This window comes from Polypterus senegalus, chromosome 8 (genome assembly GCF_016835505.1).
Source record: "Polypterus senegalus isolate Bchr_013 chromosome 8, ASM1683550v1, whole genome shotgun sequence".
Taxonomy (NCBI): domain Eukaryota; kingdom Metazoa; phylum Chordata; class Cladistia; order Polypteriformes; family Polypteridae; genus Polypterus; species Polypterus senegalus.
Window position 1 is genome coordinate 12573516 of NC_053161.1, and position 23897 is coordinate 12597412.

Sequence of the window (23897 nt, forward strand, 5' to 3'; positions counted from 1 at the left end):
ATTTGTGGATAATGGCTCTCACTGTGGTTCGCTGGAGTCCCTAAGCTTTAGAAATGGCATTATAACCTTTACCAGACTGATAGATCTCAATTACTTCTGTTCTCATTTGTTCCTGAATTTCTTGGGGTCTTGGCATGATGTCTAGCTTTTGAGGTGATTTTGGTCTACTTCTCTGTGTCAGGCAGCTCCTATTTAAGTGATTTCTTGATTGAAACAGGTGTGGCAGTAATCAGGCCTGGGGGTGGCTACGGAAATTGAACTCAGGTGTGATACACCACAGTTAGGTTATTTTTTAACAAGGGGGCAATTACTTTTTCACACAGGGCCATGTAGGTTTGGATTTTTTTCTCCCTAAATAATAAAAACCATCATTTAAAAACTGCATTTTGTGTTTACTTGTGTTATATTTGACTAATGGTTAAATGTGTTTGATGATCAGAAACATTTTGTGTGACAAACATGCAAAAGAATAAGAAATCAGGAAGGGGGCAAATAGTTTTTCACACCACTGTATTATTAGAAATTTTGGGCATTATGGGTCTTCAAATGAACTGAAGGGCTTCATTTGTATATAAAAGAAAATGTTACAGTAAAATATTTCACAAAATTTAACTGGTAATACAAAGGACTGATCATTCCAAATAATATCAGACATTTTATTGGCATTATAGGAAAATTCACAGCAACAGCTCCCCAGAATTAGCCTATACTCTACTGTCATAGTTGTATAATTATTATTATATTGAAACTCTTTAGGGATTTAGATTGAATAGATTAAGAAAATTAATTACTTTAAAATAATTTAATAGACTGGCAAATTTTCACAAGCAATAATCAAATACTCAGTCTTTCTGATGGTATCAGGCGTTTTGGGGCATTACAGTGCAGTAACAATGATTTGTAGGAATTACAGCCCAACACGTCGTCACTTACTTTGTAGTAGACTTTGCAATGCTATATAGGCACATTCTAAGAAACACCACTGAAAGGTGTAGATGCACATAAGGACTTTTTAAAGTTTTTTAAACTTTTTTTTTAGACTTTTTAAAGGTCGTAGGAATTTAGGTATACAGTTTAAACCCGTTTATTTTACTTACTTGTTTGTTCCCAGTTCATGCAAAGTAACTTTGAACAAATTGCTCTTGACGTCAAAAGTAAGTCTGCACGATCGTGTACCTTAAATATAGTACAAACGCGCAATACAATTTCAAGTGCGGCTGTTTTGACTTCAAGCATTGATAACCTGACTGCAGTCTTCCATAAGAGTCTTTTGGCGATGATAAACAGACTTAAAACTAAGAGCAGTGTCACGAGCCTCGTAAATATTTCCAAACATAATCCTGAAATCAAATCGATAAAGCGTTGTAAAAGCAACAAAGAGTTTTTTCCCCAACTGTTTCAATTTTAAGAGTTTACAAAAGCAAAATATTATTTAAAAGTTGGGACAGGAAGAAAGACACTGTGATAGACATAAAACCACATCATTTATAAGTTGTCGTAAAGTTACTCCCATTTTAGGTGAACGATTTCCAAAGAGGATATTTTGCAAAATGTACAAATCGTGAATGCACATACACTGAAACAATTTCCAGCTTAATCGGACGCATCTGAAGTGCACCGCTATTAATTGTTAACGACTCTGAAAGTAAACAAGAATTGTGGACGGTATCGCCCCACCCAAGCAGCTATTGGATTGGACGTTCGTGTTACTATCACCAAGTGATTGGTTCGTATGGGACAGGGCAGCGGCTCTGTGATTGGATAATCAAAGTGAAACCAAATGTTGGACTGACAACAGTGAGAACGACCGAGGGTGCGGAGTTGGCTTGTTTAGGAATTTCAGGTAAGCGATACTTGGGGGATATAAGCAATATTAACGGTTGTTTTTTTCCCATCACATATTAGTAAGTTAAGTGGCAAGGTAAAGAGAAGAATTCGTATGACTCGCAGTTTTTACAGTAGCACAAAAGAGTGCTGCCTGCGAGCGTTTGACTGCTGATGAAAGACGTATTGCTTTCAAATTAACCTTCTTTTGTTATTAACTAAAAACATAATGCGCTGACATAGCGTCACTTTTCGTAATAACCTTGAAACTTGCTTTGTTGTTTGGTGTAAAACTGTCTGTTGCTAGGCTAAATTGATTTCCCTTTCCTTCACGACCAATTAGAACTGCTGTCGTAGAATAAGTACGTGTTAAGTAACGTAGCCTTACAAAAGGGCGAATCGCTGCTCTCGACTTTTAATGGGGCTTGTAGTGTGCGAGTGCAGGTTGAATTGCAGTGTATCTGTTTGTAATTGAACTTAAGAACGTGAACAAGTGTAAATGAGTTTTCAACAAAGACGAATTGCAGCGCAACACAGTGAAACTGCTCTTGCCAACACGTTACATTATTTTGGGATTAGTGACGAAGTGTGTTCGTGGCTTGATTTCGGGAGTGAAAATTATTGTTCTCGGACTTGCCTTGTGTCGTAATTTAGCCTAAGTCTATTTAGCAGGCAACATTACATCTGATGACTGATTTCTTCGTTTTTTTTTTGTTTTGGAGTTAAATCTCTGGAAATTCAGGAAGCAGTAAGGTCTCCGAAGTACAGCTTGTGGTTATTTTTTTTTGTTGTTTTCTGAAATCGGAAACGAATTTCTCAGTGTGTATTTATCGGAATAGCAAAGTACTCAGCTTGTTGTGTAATTTTACATCACACAAGACCTTCGCTTGTACAGTAGAATGACAATTACGTATCCCGCGATGTGTAAGGTACAAGTGGCTGTGTTACGGCGATACGAATTGAAGATATTAAATATGCTGGCATCATAATACCCTTTTTGTAAAACTGCCAAACTATTAAAAATCCAGTGGTATTAGTTTAGGATCACTTGAGAGAAGGGATAGAAAACCTAAAGTGTACAGCTTATTTCACTTCCGCTTTCTTGCATTAGTGGCCAAATCTTATAAAGTCACCCTATCACTAGCATGTCTATATGTTTGGTTTGAAAAGCCTGAGGGCGTCTCTTTTGCTAAATAAGAGATCAGTGGTAACGTGGTGGTTTAAGCCAGTTTGTCTACCACATTCAGATCTGACTTTAAGGGGTGCGCTGTTGGATAACTAAACTGTATTCTTTGAGCCCCTTAATATGAATAATTGACCAAAGTCAATGCAAATGTTTATCCAATGAGAAACTCTAGAATATTAAAAATACTGTTGGAGCCTTGTATAATGCACGCTGTGAAAGCAATATATGAACTGTGTACTAGTTAATGGATAAGGTGTCACTTCAACACTGTATGCAGAACCTCATAGAACTGAAACTTAGAGCTGTTACGTTTGCAACTGGATAGATACACCACACAGTCCAATTTATTTTTTTTTACCAGTTTTTAAAATGTTGGTAAGTCCCGATTTCAGACTGGGGAAAGGAAGTTGGATATACTAGATGGGTGATTATTATGTGTTAATGAATTAAGAGTTTCTGTTGATGCAGAGATGGAGAAAAAACACGGCAAATGTAACTTACAAATGAATATTACAATGGTGAATTCATTTGCAATAGAGCTTTGTAGTTCTACAAGACTGTGATTCTGCCCACTACCTTCCACCATTTTCATGATCAAATATTGTAATGTAGACTGTGTATGTTAGGTTAACTGCCATTCATATGTTTGCCTGTTGTGAAAGTTTGGGCAAGCAGGTGTTAATATGCCCTGCAGTGAACTTGCACTAAGTTGAGGGTTGGTTCCTATTCACATTTTAAGATAAGGGGCTTCCTGCTACCCTAAAATTGGGTTCAGTGGGTATTACAAATTGACGGATGGATAGATGGATTTTAGATGGATAGATGAAAGATAACATGTCATTGACTTGTAACTGACTACAAAATGAATGTCTTCAACCTATCCATCCATATTCTGCATCCAGTTGCCTAATTGAGGTCTGCAGGTCTATCCGAAGAGCTTCGGCCATAAGGGAGGACCAAATGTTTCAGTAAACTTTAGATGGCTTATACATACATCCATCCATTCATTCATTATCCAACCCGATATATCCTAACTACTGGGTCACGGGGGTCTGCTGGAGCCAATCTCAGCCAACACAGGGCACAAGGCAGGAAACAAACCCTGGGCAGGGTGCACACACAAACACAATAGGGACAATTTAGAATCTCCAAAGCACCTAACCTGCATGTCTTTGGACTGTGGGAGGAAACCGGAGTACCCGGAGGAAACCTACGCAGACACGGGGAGAACATGCAAAATCCATGCAGGGAGGACCTGGGAAGCGAACCCAGGTTTCCTAACTGCGAGGCAGTTGCACTACCCACTGTGTCACTATGGCTTATATAGTAGCAGTGTTTATTGGTAATTAACGAATAAAGGGTGTATAATGACACAACTCAAAGTTTCTGAAGTGCCTTGAAAGAAGTCTATGAAAGTGCAGGTAAAAAGTTGTTAAACACTTAGTTGACAAGCTGTTAATGCCGTTTGCTTCTTGAAAATTGATGAAAGTGTGAGTTTACTGTTTTTTTTTTGATACACTGATGAAATGTCTCATGTTCTTCTTTTCTTTGTGGTATTCTACATTTGTTTTGTTTATTACTGTGGTGGTGGACAGTGTATTGTGCCTCTGGTGTTATATAAAGCTGGTCGTATACTTCTATAGAAGGCCTTGTGCTTCACATTCTGCTGATTGTTTAATCTTTTTTCTAGACTTGCTCTATCTTGTACAGAGTTATATGACCTGGTACCCGTACTGAACCAGTTTTACACGCAGAAGCAATTTTACAATATATTTAAAATGTTAACATCAGTTATTTAGGTGGTATTGAAGTAGAAGAGATGTCTATCTGGTGTACAAAATCTTGCAATAAGCTGCATCCAATTACTAAGCTGATGTTTAGGTATACTGTGTCAGTCCCTAAATATGTTGTCCATCTAGTACTTTGAATGCAATTATCTTGATTATATACAAAATCTGTAGCTTCACATGGTAGCTGTCTAGATGGAAACCATCATCATCGTGTTGTGACCTTAAACAGGCCCAAGGAGTATTTCTCTGAACATTAGTCTGTCTTCACCTGCTGTTTTCATCTGTATCTACAGTACATTCTTCCTTGTTGAGTACCATAAAACACTGTCATTCTTTTACTTCCTGATGATCTTCCCACAAAGAATCTTTCCTAGATCAGTTCCTTCTAATCCAGCTTTTCTTCCTCTGTACCTGACTTAGTACCTTTTCATTTAAGTTATTTTTATCAGTCTTCACCAGACCTTTTGTAAAGCTTCCAGTCTTATTACATCCTTCGCTGTTAACATTTTCTACATCTCAGGCATAGGTAGCCACAATCCAAACATAAGATTTTTTTTCTTTTCTTTAAGCTTTTAAGTGCTTTGTTAATTGTTCATTTTTTTTAAATGCTTATTTGGCAGTTTAAATTTTGGTTTTGATTTCTTTGGAATGCCATCTGTCTGACTTGATAAGGATACAGAAGTAGTGAATATATTCCACCACTTCAGACATTCTGCTTTTCACAGTAATATTTAATTATCTGCCTTCTTCTTTTGATCCTGTTATTGCTTTAGTCAATTTCATATTTATTTTGAATCCAAAACATTTTCTACTTTGTTATTAAAACTTGTAGTCCTTCTTTCACACTAGAGAGTGTTGTCCTGTCATCAGCAAATCTGCAAGATCTCATTGTTTGTCCTGCAGTGAATACACCTTCAGTTAGATTTGTCCCTTGCTTTTTTAATGATTGCTTCAATGTAGACAATGAAAAATAGTTGGTGGCAGTGTGCATATTACTTAACATTGCCTATTAGTCTAATGCTTTTTATGACCCATTTATAAAACTAGAAAACTTTGTCTTTCAAACCATTTCCAATTAAGCACAGTGAATATAGTATTCAAATTTACTCTGTAAAACTACAAAGCTGTAGATGGTTTTTTTGGTATTGTTATCGGCACTGATTTCTTGATGTCTGCATTTTTCTGTCTTTTTCCTGTTTGTTGTGCTTGGGTGGTATTTATTGGATTAACTATTGATTTTCTTGTGATCTGTTTCAGTTTTATAAAGTAAGTTCTATCTAGTTTATCTTCCTTGCTTGTTTGATTTTTCAATTTTTAGTTCAGTGACCTTTTTTCCTATATTGTATTTTTTCCATTCTCCATGTTGACATTTGTACATTTTTAAATGTTTTTATTGTTATCTATAGTGAAGTCTCCTTTGTAGAAATTTATTTTTGTTGTAAGCATTGGTTCCTCAATTTGCTGTGGTAGTGCCACTTCATTCTGTACTTTTAGAGAGTCAAGATTCCATGTTTTTAAGATTTTGGTTGCTTAAATTTCTCCAGTTTCAACTTTGAACTTCACCTCATGCAGTTACTATCAGTCTGCATCTGACTATGGTATAATGAACTATGGATGCTATCTTCCACTGTTTTCTGCTTTTTTTTATGTATATGTCTACTTTTTTTTAATGTTGAAACCAGGGGCCTCATGTATAAACGGTGCGTATGCACAGAAATGTTGCGTACGAATGTTTCCACATTCAAATCGCGATGTATAAAACCTACACTTGGCATAAAGCTATGCACATTTCCATGGTACCTCGTACCCTGGCGTATGCAAGTTCTCCGCTCGGTTTTGCAGACTGGTGGCACCCAGCGTCAAAGCAGTGCTACTGTTCCAGTGTGGTTACCCTTTCTTTTTCAGATCCACATTACTGACACGGCTTTATAAATACACTGAAATTAACCACATATTTTTTATTAGTTTAATGCATCTGATTGTAATTAACCTGGAACAATATGATGGTCCACAGAATGGTCAAACTATTCCAAATACCATAGCTTCTTTAGCATTGTTACTCTCACTGCACCTTCTTTTTCTTCTTATAGCTGCTCCTGTTAGGGGTTGCCACAGCGGATCATCTTTTTCCATATTACTCTCACTACACCACTCAGAGTATTTATATTCCTGTATCTGATCTCTAAGCTGATCGGAAAGAGAAGTATCAGTATACAGCATCAAGCATATGCTGCCTCAGCCATGCTTCCCATTTGAACTGCTTCTCACATGGCAAACTCTTCAAAACCTTTCCTGTACGGACCTCACGGTTCAGAAACGGTTTCATCCCAAGAGCTCTAAACGCAATCAATCAGTCCATCAAGTGCTCTTTGTAGAACTGTTTGTACTTATAAGTACAATCGCCTCACTGTAAACTTGCGATACAGTTATAATATTGCAAAACCTGAACCACTTTATAAAGCGCATATTTACATATGATGACAATATCATTTTTAAGATGAAATGCAGCAAAATATGTTTATTATATTATACAGATAAAACTTTAGCTTCATTTGAATAATCTATATTGTTCATAATTAAAGGACATGGTGTTGCTACTGTATGCTAGCAAGGATCTGGCGCTCAGTTTACAGATTGTTCCTGCCTCACACTATATACTTCACAGGGACTGGTGTGAAGGATAGAGTAATTAAACATGTACTACAAAGATATTTCAATGTTCCTTAAAATTTTTGAAGAATCGGCGTTACAGTATAAGCTTACAGATGGCTTAACTTCTGTTACAGAGCTGATTGTGTGGTGATTGGGTATTTGGTGAAAGAAAAGGAAGGACAGGAATTGGGTGTTAATACGTTTGAAAGAGACAGTACTGCTGCAATAAATTATTTCATCGAAGGTTGCACACAATCACTGCGCCACAGTGTTCCCATGTTTAATAACATGCTTTAACTCCTATCATCATGAAAATTATATCAAGTATACATCTCAGTATTTGAATTATTCAGAGAGCTGTAATATTATGAATGTAATGGATTCTGTGTCCTGTTAGAGGAAGACAAACATGAAAGCACGTAGTGATTCACATACACAGAGCACATAGGAAATCAAATACAAAATGAAGCATTTAACATGCTACTTTAGTTCTGATGGGGTTTGAGAAACTAGTAAATCAAATGATTTTAAGATAAAGTTTATGATCTACTTTAATGACCAAATAAACTACGTGATTAAAGTGGAAATTTCGAGAATAAAGTTGACATTTCGTGCTTTTTTTCCCCACTGTGTGCCTATTTTGTTTTTTCTTCTGTACCCTAATAAGCTTTTGTATGAAACTTAAGATGGTGGGCTATGATTTGGCTTTTCACGGCGAATTTGATATCTGACAAATTCTTTTTTTATTTCGGGCACTGTGCGACTTTGTGAACTTGAGCTTTCGAGTTTCTCTGACAACCTATGTCACTCGATCAACTTCCTTTTCTTGTTCATACCACTGTTTAAACCAACAAATAGTACGTTTTTCCTTGTCTCCACTTGGTATTTGCTGAGAATTGTTCTATTTTTCCTCGTGCTTTTGCCATTGTCTTTTCACAGAATGCTGAGCCTAAGGGCTATTTATATTGATTTGCATATTCAAAGAGGCGTAATTCTGGGAGGAGTTGGGGTGGTTCAGCAGGCACGTGTGTTACTTTTCACACTGATCGGGAGTTGTATACAGTGAAGAAAAGTCTTTTCAAGATCTTCTGTAAATGTCATTCTACAAAAATGCCTATTCTAACTGAGGAAAAGATAGGACACCCTCACATGTATTCCCTCTTAAATTGGCTCAGATCTCACACAGGTATATCACACCAGGTGCACATAATTAGTAGATCGTTACTCTGCATGTTGAATGAGGCTTGCCCTATTTAAACCTCAGACATTTAGTTTGGTGTGCTCCTGACTGTTGAAGTGAGAGTGAGCACCATGGTGAGAACAAAGAGCTGTCAGAGGACTTCAGAAAAAGATTGTAGCAGCCTATGAGTCTGGGAAGGGATTTAAAAGATCTCAAAAGATTTTGAAATCAGCCATTCCACTGTCCGGAAGATAGTCTACAAGTGGAGGGCTTTCAAAACAACTGCCAACATGCCCAGGACTGGTCGCCCCAGCAAGTTCACCCCAAGAGCAGACCGCAAGATGCTAAAAGAGGTCTCCAAAACCCTAAAGTGTCATCTCGAGAACTACAGCAGGCTCTGGCTACTGTTGATGTAGAAGTACATGCCTCTACAATCAGAAAGAGACTGTACAAGTTTAACTTGCATGGGAGGTGTGCAAGGAGGAAACCTTTGCTTTCCAAGAGAAACATCGAGGCCAGACTGACATTTGCCAGAGATAAAGTTGACAAAGACCAGGACTTCTGGAATAATGTTCTTTGGACAGATGAGTCCAAAATTGAATTATTTGGACACAACAGCAGAGGACATGTTTGGTGTAAACCAAACACAGCATTCCAAGAAAAGAACCTCATACCAACTGTGAAGCATGGAGGTGGAAGTGTCATGGTTTGGGGCTGCTTTGCTGCAGCAGGACCTGGTCAGCTCACCATCATAGAATCCACGATGAATTCTACTGTGTATCAGAAGGTGCTTGAAGAACATGTGAGACCATCAGTTAGAAAATTAAAGCTGAAGCGGAACTGGACCATGCAACATGACAATGACCCAAAACATACTAGTAAATCAACCAAAGATTGGCTGAAAATGAAGAAATGGAGAGACCTGGAATGGCCAAGTCAAAGTCCAGATTTGAATCCCATTGAGATGCTGTGGGGTGACTTGAAAAGGGCTGTATGCGTGCAAGAAACCCCTCAAACATCTCACAGCTGAAAAAGTTCTGCATTGAGGAGTGGGGTAAAATTTCCTCAGACCGATGTCGAAGACTGGTAGATGGCTACAAGAACCGTCTCACTGCAGTTATTTCAGCCAAAGGAGGTAACACTCGCTATTAGGGGCAAGGGTGTCCTATCTTTTTCCTCAGTTAGAATAGGCATTTTTGTAGAATGACATTTACAGAAGATCTTGAAAAGACTTTTCCTCAGTTTTCTTTGTTTAGTTGGATTACTTTAATCTCTGTATTGTTGAAACGGAGATGAAATAACCATTTATTAAAAATGTTACAAAAACCACATGCTTTCAAAGGGTGTCCTAATGTTTTCACATGACTGTAACAGAAGAACGTGGAAGTTTGCGTACGCACAGACTCCTGCATCTGGATTTTTCTGTGCATACGCACAATTAAGCATTCTCTTGTTTTTCCTCCATGATGCAGCTTTTCAATATGCTTAACCACATTACTTTTTTTCATGATCAGATGTTGGCATGTAGACCTGAATGATGATGGTATCCACTGATTGGGCGTTTAGTTTCAACAATCTGTCACAGTATTTTAATGAAATTATTTGCTGTCTTTATATTGTTAATTTTGTATTACTGTTTAATCACATTTGTGCTAAACGTTTGTAATTGATGGCACTTAGTGGTGAGTGGCCCTGGCTGAATCTACCTGCTGCAATTAAGGACAGTCAAAGTTATGATAAAAGGAAGTCCCCTTACCCTCTGTTCACAGGTTTTCTCACATTGATGTCTTAGACAGTCGGGCTGCACATGCTTGTTAGAGTTGAGGTAGAGTTCAGTTTTTGGCTTTGCGGTGGTGTTCATTGATTAAGCTCTACATGACACAAGTGCAAAACAAACTTTTATTTGAACGCTGGTCACAAGAGATAATGAGGGACTATTACAATTTTAAGCATTACTACATGTTTCATTAAAGGATGAAGACAGAATTGCTACTTATACAGCACAGCATTTTCTACATGTGCAGTTTTGTTTATAAGATTTCACAAGTTGTATTTCTCATTTACCCTTGATAAATTCTTGCTAATTACTAACGGTTGAATATAAATATTTACATAAACTTTAAATATGATTTTCATTTTAGTATAGTGAAATAACCTTATTTGTTTTGGATAGTGTTTTTATTTTTATTTTTTTTTTATTTTTTAAATGTTAGTGATTGAAAAGTTCACATTTCTTTTTATAGATGGACTGGTAATGCTTTAGGCAGGGCTGCCATGTCACAGCCTGCATTCATGACTGGAATGTTTATAGCATTCATTATCTTCTGTTTTTATTGCCCATAGTCCAAAGACTTGCAGCCAGGTTGATTGTCAAAGGTTGTTTGGCCTGTGTGTGTGTGTGAGTGTGAGAGTGAGTGAGTATTAATGAACCCATGCAACCCTGTACAGGATGCACAGGTTTAGAATATTACTCTAGGAAAGTTTCTGTTTATGTCAAGTAGGTAACACCTACCATCCCCCCGTTTTTCTTGTGCTTTTTTGTAAACCTGTGTCTCCTCATACAGGACCATATTTAACATGTAATTACAGTAATTTATCAAGTTTCAAGATTCAAGTTTTATAAAGGGTACAAATGTACATATAGCAGGTTTTATATATCTTTATTTTTTTTGGATATACATATTTTGCTTTTGGCGTATACATATTTTCATGCTTGAATTCCTGCAAAGTTTTATAAATGAGCTAGGTCCTTTAAAAGTTTGAGGGTTAAATCAGGGGAGAGTTCATGCATGTTTCACTCATATTAACAAACTTTCCTTTATACCTTTTTTGTGTTATTTGGCAGTGTAAGCAACTTTTTTTAATATAAGCATCCCATCCTTCACTCGCCTTCAAGGCCTGGTGTGAGTCTGAATGAACAGAGCCATTAGAACAGTTTTGATGAGAAAATAACAGACCTTTCAGCCCAACAAAACTTGACAATCCAATTTGTATAATTTTTCCAAAATTACATCAAGTTTCGGGACTTACAAAACTCAAGTACCACTCCCTACCATATTATAATACTTGGTAATGTATTCCAGATGTCTGTGGATCTCTGTGTGAAGAAAAACTTTCTAATATTTGTGCGAAAAATGTAGCAGATATTTGCTCAAACAAATCAATGATCCATGACAACTAGAACAACTTCACTCCCTCCTCCTCTAGAATAAGACTTTTGAAATTGCCATGCAGTAGTTATGGTAGTGACACTTGGATGGACTTTTAATTATCTCACAAATGCAATGAGAGTACAGTTTAACTGCTGAGCAGAAAGTACATTCACAGCTGTATTTACCAGTAACCAGATCTGTGCAGTGATCACAATAATAGGAGATGCAGTTAATAACCGAATAGACATGCGCAGTGAGTTTAATTAGTTAAGCAGAACTGCAAATATCAGAAATAAACTTTCTGCAAATAACAAAAGACAGATTTTTGATAACAGAATTTATTAGTACAGTTTGATAAAAATGCAGTGTTGGGGGATATACAGTATATACAAATCCAATGTATCACTTCACAGTAATTGTCTTCTGTTTTAACAGATGCAGTGATGGCAAAGATGTTCAGTCTTTCAGATTCTGAATCCGATATTTCTGATGATGTCATTCAAGATGGTGACTCAAGTGGAAGAGAAGTACGAAATGCAAGTTCAGTGAAGCAAAGCAGAACAATGCCTTCAATCAAGATGTTGGGTATGAAATGGCAGAATTTACTACAGTGTTAAATAAGAGAAAAAGATTTGACATCTAATTCATTGAATGAGTTTTGTCCTAATTAAGCTATTTCATTTCATTGTCTTTATATTCTTGAATTTTTCCAGAACTAGGGTTTATTATAGGCTATTGTGTTATTCTAGAACTTTAAGATAGCAGATACAGAGTCTAGGTTTCATTATTAGTAAACTGGTATATTCATCTTCATAAACATTTTTTTGTTTGTCTTTTTGTTTTTCTTTCACTAGTTTGTGTCAGTCCTGGCTAGAAAGTTTGATAAAGCTAGTGGTAAGCTAATAAAAAAACTCAATCATCCTAAGCACTTTTATTTTTAGGTTTATTTACTGTACTGTTAAGATTTTTTTGTGTTTGTACTCAGTTGCTGTAAATGCATACATCACTGTCAAAAACTCTGAATTCCCATGACATTGCTGTATTTATCCTCTCATTATTGCTTGAATGAATGCACACATCATCAGAACTGTTGGAATGAATACCACTGTTCAAATTAAATTCAAATGTGTTTTTTTAAAAAAAAAAAAAGCCTAATATGATTACAAAAAATGCCAATTGAATGTAAAAAGGAGTTGCATTACCTGAATTTTTGGCATTGTATAATATTTAAGTATTTTACAGATCTTCTTTCACTACATCAATTCTAGGAGCAGCTTGTTCATATTTTTGAATAGTGGCTTTGTATCAATCAGTGTTAAATAAACAGCCCACTGCTCTGCTCTTGAATGTACTACGGAGATTCTTTACTTGCTACTATATTGTGCTTACACTTTTAAGCATCCAATGTAGCAAGTAAAAGTTACATTAGGTTCCTTTCACAGCAAAATACAATTGAAAATAACTGTCATATTTATAATGGCTTTAAAATATTTTAAATGTGCTTCTACCTTAGACAACCGTCAGTTTCACACGCACTATGCATATTTAATTAGCTGCTAACTTGACACTATACCTAACACAATAAAATGTAAAAAAAAAAATAAGTTCATTGTGTTTTTTGTTGCAAGTGTAAGAAAAACTAAACTTAGTTTAATTTCATACTTTATTCCTTGACAGCCTGTTAACACCTGCAGCACCCAACTGGCCTCCAGTGCACCCTACCTGTCATCCACTAGCTGCATTTTTTAAAATGAGATCTCCTTCCCCATGTGTTCTACTTTAAAAGTTTGTTCATTTTTGTTTAATTTAGTGGTTTACTGACAAGCCCTCAGACTCATTTTACAGATAAAGTGAGTAAATAACTCTGAATAAAAAACCCACTAAATCCGGGTACTCCAGTTTCCTCTCACAGTCCAAAGACATGCAGGTTAGTGTGTGCTTGGTGTCTGTGTGTGTGTGTGTGTGCCCTGCAGTGGGCTGGCACCCTGTCCGGGATTTGTTTCCTGCCTTGCGCCCTGTGTTGGCTGGGATTGGCTCCAGCAGACCCCCGTGACACTGTAGTTCGGATATAGCGGGTTGGATAATGGAAGGATTTATAGAACAGGCAGGTAGATAAACACTATGTGTGACCTGTGATGCTTTCTGTTATATCTGAAATGTGTATGAAATTACTCATCTGTAAATTGCTAGTTTTCAAATGCGCACACAGTCTCGGGAACAGAAGTGTCCCTATATTAACTTTTATTAAAACTAAGTATTCATGTAGGCATTAATGTAGATCTTATGTTTTTTTTTTTTTTTTAAAATGACCATCATTTCATTTTGACTTTTTACATGTTCCCCACAGTTCCCACATTCAATGCTAGTGTCTGCTGCAACCTGTTGCTTTAGATTTTTTTCACCATTGTAACTTGCTAACTATATTTTAGGGAATTAGAAAATGTGTAATTTTGGCAATAAGTGTTAAGTTAGCCTCTTAATTAAAAGTTAATTAAGAGATTTACTCAGTTATAAAATTTGAAATGTACCTGTGAACTAGTCTGTTTATTTACTTTTAAACTATTCTTTCTATTAAGCCTTAACCTATTGAATATTTTCACTGTTTCTGCTTTTCTCTTTAAATTAGATGCGGAAGGGCGAACTAGGGGGGCTTCAGAATCCCAGGCATCAGATGCAGAGATGGATGATGAATTAACCTCTTTCCGAAATCGGTCACATTCAGCACCACCAGCATTGTGGGCAGCTCGTCGGTATGGACGTGAATTGCGCAGAATGAGTGATGAATTTGGAATTTCTCATGGGGTGAGAATATTTTTTGTAACACTGCTTTTTAAAATAACTTTAAAACTCATGACCATTGTTCCTCATTTGTGGAGTAATATCTGTCACACAGTTATTAATGTATTGAAAATATTTTGGAAAATGAAAGGGTATCAATATAAATGACTTCTAACTGAAATTTTAATTTTTCTAGAAAAGCTTACAAACTGCCATTCTGACACATGTGTCCTTTAGCACATAAGTACAGAAAGTGTTAGTCAGAGTAGGCAATTGTTTTTCCAGTCAGTGATTTATGGTTAATTTCAAAATTCATCCTTGACCTGGTACTAAGCCAAAAGCTTTAGATGCAATCCAAAATGTACCAAACTGCATTTGTAACAACTGCAGAGATCTGGAAGGGTCGCACACCAAACATTTTGAGACAGACAAAGTAAGAATTGCGTTTAGAGCTGTTAGGTCAGCACATAGCTAAGTTAATTACAAGGGCATGTCAGTTCTCCTTTCATGCTCTTGTCTCTTTCTAAAGTTCAAGTCAAGTCTGGCTTTTACTTCATTTTGGGGTGGTTGCACTACGTGCATAGCTCCTTTGGCTCTGATAACATGTATTGTTTGAGTAGCAGTAGCTAATTTATTTAGCTATCCTAGGCTGGTCAAATAAAGTTTAAATGTGGAAAAGCTGTTTGGTGTAAGCGTGGTTTTGGAGCAGGTTATATACATACACGAGTTTCTGTTGGGTTTGGGGGTCTGAGGAAGGTAATATTTTGTATGTTCCTTCTACACATGTAAAATAGGAAAATTATTAATAGGTATTCTATGGCAACGCGACTCCAGAGTCTGTTGTTTACTAATGTAAAAGCAGAATTAGGATCTTTATGGGTTAGGTATACAGCATGCATTCAGATTCCAAATAATACTATCAAAACAAAAAATAAAACATTAAACGAAGAGAGATTTGCAAAAATGTCAGTTATTCTTTGATACACACTATTATTAACAGAAAAACACCTAAATATTAAAAGAAATTTATTCAGATAGGGCTCTTTTATCTGAGCAAATTATTATGTACAAGATGTGGATAAAATAATGAAAATGCAAAAAAAAAAGGAGTTTAACTTTGAAGTAACTAAATCAAAAATAACCTGCAGCTACAAAAGTAAGTCATATTAGGATAATTGTAAATCAGCAGTATGTGTTTGCCATATACGAGTTCCTACAATTGGAACATTGACATTTGAGTTCTCAATGAGAAATTAGGTGACAAATAGATGTTTTAAGAGGCCAAATAGTCATTGTCCAAATTGCAGCTGCATCAGCCACAATAACTGCAGAATAACTCCTCATTTCAAGGGAAGAGTCTCAAAAATAATGACCGTATAAGCAAACCATTGAAGAGAATGGGGCAGCGAAATAGATTTCATCCCTCAAACAACTGATTTTTTTTTTCTTCTTCTTGAAGGATGGTGCAGTATCCCAAAGCAAATGGTTTAGGACTAGTCCATCCATTATCCAACCCATCCATCATCCAACCCGCTATATCCTAACTACAGGGTCACAGGAGTCTGCAGGAGCAAATCCCAGCCAACACAGGGCGCAAGACAGGAAACAGGGCAGGGCACCAGCCCGCCTCAGGGCACACACACACACAAACACGCCAAGCACATACTAGGGACAATTTAGAATCGCCTGTCGTCCAGTCTTCTTTAGATTGTGGGAGGAAACCCACGCAGACACGCGAAGAACATGCAAACTCCACACAGGGAGAACTTGTATGATGGCATTTCAAAAAGCTGATCTGAAGAGAAAGAATGGCTGAAATCCTTTTGAAGCCCTTGATATTAATATATTGCTAGCAGTTTCCTTTATTTTGCCCAATCCAGTTTTATTCCCATTAATGAAATCTAAATTGAAATGTATTGTTAATGAGGGAAAAAATTATTTTGTAAACTTAAACAAAAAAACTGTCTGAAAACTAGAATCAAGCACAGTGAGTGTCTTGATGGACTTTGCATGTTCTCCCTATGTGTATGTGGACTGAGTATGTGTGTAACTACAGATATTTTTTAATAGCTGTAGATCAAAAATATGTCATTAAGCACTCTTAATTGCCAAAATCTGTTTATTCCTACATTTGTTGTTAAATTACATCCTCCCAGTTTAGGTTCACAGGGTGCTCCATGGGTTTTGCATGTTGCTTATTAAGACATGCAGGTTAGGTGTATTGGCGATTCTAAATTGTCCCTAGTGTGTGTGCGCACGCGCGTGTGTGTGCCCTGTGATGGGCTGGCGCCCTGCCCGGAGTTTCTTCCTGCCTTGCGCCCTGTACTGGCTGGGATTGGCTTCAGCAGACCCCTGTGACCCAGTAGTTAGGATATAGCGGGTTGGATAATGGATGGATGGATTGCAGATGTTGCTATAACAGGTGTTCAGTATTAAGAAGGAGGAGGTATCTTTGTAGAAATGCACTTTATACATGGGGGGGAAAAAAGTTCATCTCTTTTTCTGCTAATTTTTTTTTTTTAATACAGTTCATCTAGTGACTTCAATGATATTTTAAAAGATATGCTTTGAAATAGGTACATAACATATGGACAGCATCCTAAGATGTCAAATATAAATTTAAAATAAAGAGTATATGCATATATGGTGATCTTACTGCTTGGAAAGAGAATCTAAAAATTTGCTTAAACTTGTTGCAGGATAACGTAACAAATGATATCAGAGCACACTTTTTGAATTCTTATCTTTTTTTTATAATGCTAGATCTTTTGAACTGTCATTATCCGGAGAAAATTGAGCTCTATCACAGACTGTAATATTGTATGTGTTAGGTTTATATTTACAAATGAATGATGTATTTGATAACTATTAAGAAACTTGTGTTTTTCTCACTTGCAAAACTGTGTCTTTGTGGTAATACAAACTAATACATTTGCTGAAGGGTTAAAATGAGAAAAAAAAAAGAAAAAGAAAAACTAAATACTGGTATAAAAAACAAGGGGGGCAGGGAATAAACTAAAACTGAATAAAAACAAAAATTAGAAAAAGGTGAAAAACTCCTCCTCCTTCTTCTTATGGCTGCTCCCGTTAGGGGTCGCCACAGCGGATCATCTTATCCATATCTTTCTGTCCTCTGCATCTTGTTCTGTTACATCCATCACCTGCATGTCCTTTCTCACCACATCCATAAAACTTCACTTTGGCCTTCCTCTTTCTTTTGCCTGGCATCTCTATCTTTAGCGTCCTTCTCCCAATATACTCGGCATCTCTCCTCTGCACATGTCCAAACCAACGCAATCTCGCCTCTCTGAGTTTGTCTCCCAACCGTCCATCTTGAGCTGACCCTCTAATGTACTCCTTTCTAATCCTGTCCATCCTCATCACCCCATTTGGGGCAGGGCAATATGGCCAAAAATATTTATCACAATATATATTTGAACATTTGCAATAACGATATAACTGACAATATGATTGACGCGAGACAAAATACAACTCCACAACTTTATTAGTGCAAAAAAACCCCTTCAATTTATTTTCACTTAAACAAGCAGCTGTTTTTATGTGCATTAAAGCTATATAAAAATTTAACAGTGCAAATGCAAATTCCTTGCTGACAGTTTAACCAAAAGGCATTTCCAGTGGAAATGGGCTGACCTTTCCTGAGCATAACCATGTATAATATCCACAAAACTTAAAAAGAGTTGCTTTGTAACATAAAACATAACATAAAATTTAAGCCTAGAGTGTCCATAGTCTCAATCGGTGTGTTGGTTATAGTCTCCGTTATGGAGTCAATCATATTGCGGGTTGATACAAAACTAACTCTGACCTCTTTAGTGACCTGGCAAACATATTTAATGTAAATAATTGTTTTACATCTGAGATATCTGTGATTTCATCACACAGAATACTGAAAAACTTTTCTGTGTGTATATTTTTCAGTATGTTAGATTTTATTTCTGATGCTAAGACATCCAGCAGCTCTTGTATTATTCTTTCAGAGGTGTAATGTGCATTTTTACCAACATTAAGACTTTTAAGTGGTAAAGGGAGAGCCTGTTGGATATTCAATTCACACTTGCACTATGGCAGGTACGCATTCTTGACATTTCCACTTTAATCTCGAGACTTATGTCGAGAATAAAGTCGACATTTCCACTTTATTCTCGACATTTCTACATTATTCTCGCCGTTTATCTTGAGATTAAATTCGACATGTTGACTTTATTCTTGTAGTTTGTCATTAAAGTAGAACATTATAAACTAAACTTTATCTTAAAATGAATGTTGAATTTACTAGATTTTCTCAACCCCCCGTCATAAGTTATGTAGCAACATGTCGACTTTATTCTCGTCCTAAGCGTCAAGATTAAAGTGGAAAGCAATTCAGTGACAAAACTTTTTGCTCAGGACACCGAGTGTGCTACAAGGGTTTCTGCACACTTTTTACAATATGGACGCAGGTCCAAATATGAGCAAGTATAAGAACGGCAGATGGGGTCACTTTAAACAGGAACCACAGTGAGTGCTACAAGGATTTTTGCACACAGAACACACCTAATGCTTAAACAACTGTATGTGTATATATTGGTTTGCTATGTACTTTACAAGAAGAGAGCTGCTGTACGCTCAGCCGCACTATACAGACTGCGCTGACGCTGAGAACGGAGATAATCACTTCCTGACGCCTTTTTTCTGATATCTAACGGGCTGGTTTCACTAGACTTTTTTTTTTATTTTATCAGACCTGCTCTTGCCCGCCCACCTCCACATCCTCTTTGCTTGTAAACTCCCGATTCGCTACCGCTATTAGCATGTACAGCCCGCTCTCCTCTCCATACTCCTTGCAACTGTATTAAGCAGCTACACCCCCGCTAGTAACATGTACAGCCCACTCTCGAAACTCCACCTCCCTATAGTCTTTACTTGTGAACTCTGCTCTGCCTCGAAACCCGCTATTAGCTTTAGCAGTATTTGCCCACGCACCCGCTTGTCCCTTGCCATCTCTGCAGATCATTAGATCTGCCTGTGCCTGCAGATCTGCAGCTGTCATCTCATACTAAACTGAACTAAATTAGCCAGGCGGAGCGCCCGGCTAAAAGATGCTAGGGAGAACACTGCGTTATAATTAACTTGCCTATTGCAATGTGCAGGCGATGTCCGAAGCATGAAAGTCTGGTCCAGTTGTTGAGTGTGATGGCTTTCACAACGTTGGCTCCGTTGTCGGTCGTCACACACACCTGAAGATTCCACGAGCTTAGGAACTCTCTTAAGCCTTTGGCTTTATTTTCCCTTGTATGGTCCTCGGTGGGGTGGGGGAACTTGTTTCCAGGCACTTGTTTTGTAGCTTCCAGTCTTTGTCCACGTAGTGTATTGTGAGGCTCATGTAGGGGTCTGATGTTTGGCTTGACTACATGTCCGTGGTGGACGTAAAAAACTCCACCGAAGATAATGCATTTGATACCTCAGTACGGACCTCTTCATATAAAGCAGGTAAGGCGACTTTAGAGAAGTATTTCTTGGTGAGCAGCTTGTAGCGTGGATCGAACTTTTTAAGCATCTTTTTGAAACCTCCTCTTTCCACACTCTGAATGGGCATCATATCCCTGGCTGCTAAATGCGTCACTGCTTTAGTTAGTTCCCTCCAGCGTTTGCTACTTTTGTCATAAGACGTGCAGCTATTTAAAGCTACGCCAATTGTTTGTTGAGTCCGCTTCTTTGGTCTCACCACCACGCTAGTTGAAGCGGACGCCTCTTCAAGTGCTTTAACAGCTTTGTTGTACTCCAAGTTGTTCTGCTTTAAATGATGAAATAGGTTTGTGCTGTTTCCTCCCTTCGCCAAGACGGCCCACTTGCATGTTCTACAAAAAATTGTGCTTTGTTGGGTATCTGACGGGGCGAAAACCAAACCAGTTCCACACCACTGAAGCTGCACCATTTTTACAAACCAATTCTGGTTCATCTGTTTCATTCAACGATCTGCTTTCGCCCTTCTCATTCTCCATCGCCGCCATGCTTTTTCTGCCTTGTGCGTATGAAAACAAAGGCACTGCGCATGCGCGTTTTACCCATATTCTATCGCGATATTTCATTTTCTTATCATTGCCTAACATTGTACCAGTATTACCGTGAACGGTATAATATGGCCCAGCCCTACCCCCAATGCAAATCTTAGCATCTTTAACTCTGCCACCTCCAGCTCTGTCTCCTGCTTTCTGGTCAGTGCCACTGTCTCCATCCCATATAACATAGCTGGTCTCACTACCGTCCTGTAGACCCTCCCTTTCACTCTTGCTGATATCCGTCTGTCATAAATCACTCCTGACACTCTTCTCCACCCATTCCACCCTGCCTGCACTCTTTTTCACCTCTCTTCCACAATCTCCATTACTCTGTACTGTTGATCCCAAGTATTTAAACTCGGAACTCTACTCCTTGCATCCTCACCATTCCACTGACCTTCTCTCATTTACACACATGTATACTGTCTTGTTCCTACTGACCTTCATTCCTCTCCTCTCTAGAGCATATCTCAACCTCTCCAGGGTCTCCTCAAACCGCTCACTATTATCGCTACAGATCACAATGTCATCAACAAACATCATAGTCCACGGGGTCTCCTGTCTTATCTCATCTGTCAACCTGTCCATCACCATTGCAAATAAAGGGCTCAGAGCCAATCCCTGATGTAATCCCACTTCCACCTTGAATGCATCCATCGCTCCTACCGCAGACCTCACCACAGTCACACTTCCCTCGTACATATCCTGTACAACTCTTACGTACTTCTCAGCCACTCCCAACTTGCTCATACAATACCACAGCTCCTCTCGAGGCACCCTGTCATATGCTTTCTCCAGGTCCACAAAGACACAATGCAACTCCTTCTGGCCTTCTCTATACTTATCCATCAACATCCTCAGAGCAAACCTCGCATCTGTGGTGTTCTTTCCTGGCATGAAACCATACTGCTACTCACTAACCATCAGCTCTCTTCTTAACCTAGCTTCCACTACTCTTTCCCATAACTTCATGCTGTAGCTCACACATTTTATCCCCCTTTAGTTACTACAGTCCTGCACGTCCCCCTTATTCTTAAATATCAGCACCAGTACACTTCTCCACTCCTCAGGCATCCTCTCACTTTCCAAGATTCCATTAAACAATCTGGTTAAAAACTCCACTGCCATCTCTCCTAAACACCTCCATGCTTCCACAGGTATGTCATCTGGACCAGCAGCCTTTCCATTCTTCATCCTCTCCATAGCTGTCCTTACTTACTCCTTGGTAATCCGTTGTGCTTCCTGATTCACTATCTCCATATCATCCAACCTCTTTCTCTCTCTCTCTCTCTCTCTCTCGTTCTCTTCCTTCATAAGCCTTATAATGTACTCTTTCCATTTGCTCAAGACACTCTCCTCGCTTGTGAGTACGTTTCCATCTTTATCCTTTTATTACCCTAACCTGCTGCACATCTTTCCCAGCTCAGTCGCTCTGTCTAGCCAATCGGTACAGGTCCTTTTCTCCCTCTTTTAGTGTCCAACCTCTCATACAACTCATTATACGCTTCTTCTTTAGCCTTGGCCACCTCTCTCTTCACCTGGCGCCTTATCTCCTTGTTCTCTTGTCTACTTTCTGCATCTCTCCGACTATCCCACTTCTTCTTTGCCATCCTCTTCCTCTGTATACTGTCCTGTATTTCCTCATTCCACCACCAGGTTTCCTTTTCCTCCTTCCAGATGTCACGCCAAGCACCCTTCTTGCAGTCACCCTTACTACATCTGCTGTAGTCTCCTGACTGTTTGGTAACTCTTCACTGCCACCCAGTGCCTGTCTCACCTTCTCCCTAAACTCAACCTTGCTGTCTTCCTTTTTCAACTTCCACCATTTGATCCTTGGCTCTGCGCTCACTCTCTTCCTCTTTTTGATCTCCAACGTCATCCTACAGACCACCATCCTATGTTGCTTAACTACTCTTTCCCCTGCCACCACTTTGTAGTCTTCAGTCTCCTTCAGATTGACTCTTCTGCATAGTATGTAAAAATAAAATCAAAAACTAACCAAAAATTAAAGCTAAAAAAATCTTAAAACTAGAAAAACACTGGTCCACCCCATGTATTATATTTGACCTTTTAATGAAGTATTAAATTATAGGACTTGGCTTTCTTACAGTGTATTTGATAAATCAGCAAATTGTTATGCCAATAAGTCTAAGTATTACATCAGTTAGATTTGAAACATTGTATCAAACACGCTTCCTTTCCGTATTAGTTCTTACATTTGCATTTTCATTTTTCGTACAGGAATTTAAAAGAGCAAAGAGTGCTGGAACTGCTAAGCAAATGACTACCTCAACAAGCTGGTGGACTTTTTTGTGGAGCAAGAGACAACAGTCTGAATCTTCCAAGGCTAATTAACTTTAGCATCCAGTACTCTTGGATGTATGCATTTTCATCAAGGACCATATTGTTGCTGTCCCCACTATCCACAGAGGTGCATGGTGGGAGCCAGTGCCTTGTCTGATATAATGTGATGGAGGTATTGATTAACTGTTAACATGTACATTCTGTAAAAAAAAAAAAACTAGAATCATGTTTTACTGAAGGGCTTATTGGTGTTCATTTTTGCTATAAAATACATTTTATCTGAAAGATTTTAACTTTTAGTTTACATGTGAATTGCAGTTTTAGAAGTCCCATTTATGAGTCACTGTTCGTATGGGGAAAATGTCAATAAAGTATATGTCATAATTGAGTTTAAAAAGGCAGAGTCATAAAAGATGTGTATTTTATGCAATGGTGAAATGAATTTGACAGTTCATACAATAGTTAATCAAAACAGCTGCCAACCTAAGAAGCCTTTTAATTTTTCTCACAATTTTTAACTTGTCTCCTGAAAAACTGCTTGTTTGTATGAAGGTTATAATTTTAAAATGGCAGACCACTACCACATACAGTCAATACCAGTGTGCTGCTACAGAGTTCAGTAATTCTAGTGAAAATACTTTGAAACACTTTGGTTTTACCTTGATATGTATATTTTGTATATAATATCCTAATTGCTTTTTCTACTGTATATATCATTGTGGGCACCCGCCTAAGATTTATTGATTGAAAATATTTTGAACATGTTTCCAGGGATATACCGTGGCTGCAATGTTGAATTACTGACTTTTTAAGTAGAGTTAAATTAAATCTTTTTTTTTTTTTCTTCTTAAATTGCAACTGAGAACATTTTTGATATGTTCCTAGGAATTGAGTTCACTGGACTAGTGTGCTGCAATTAGTATTATCCTTATGTATCAAATAAATTATGCAGCTGTAAGCTAACCACAA

At 37.8% G+C, this 23897-nt stretch overlaps 1 protein-coding gene across 1 annotated transcript; it reads left to right on the forward strand.

Annotated features, from left to right (window-relative positions):
• Positions 1 to 1705: 1705 nt before the first annotated feature.
• LOC120533795 (bcl2-associated agonist of cell death-like) lies at positions 1706 to 23897 on the forward strand. Its single transcript, XM_039760756.1, has 4 exons — positions 1706 to 1843; positions 12220 to 12369; positions 14411 to 14586; positions 22866 to 23897. Exons 2-4 carry the CDS (start codon positions 12228 to 12230, stop codon positions 22977 to 22979), a joined length of 432 nt encoding a protein of 143 aa, XP_039616690.1. The 5' UTR covers positions 1706 to 1843; positions 12220 to 12227; the 3' UTR covers positions 22980 to 23897.

Excerpts from the sequence above, each read along its gene's own strand:
- LOC120533795 (XM_039760756.1), top strand. The coding sequence starts at position 12,228 with ATGGCAAAGATGTTCAGTCTTTCAGATTCTGAATCCGATATTTCTGAT. Across the intron at positions 12,370-14,410 it reads GCCTTCAATCAAGATGTTGG|ATGCGGAAGGGCGAACTAGG; the intron begins GTATGAAATGGC and ends TCTTTAAATTAG. Across the intron at positions 14,587-22,865 it reads AATTTGGAATTTCTCATGGG|GAATTTAAAAGAGCAAAGAG; the intron begins GTGAGAATATTT and ends TTTTTCGTACAG.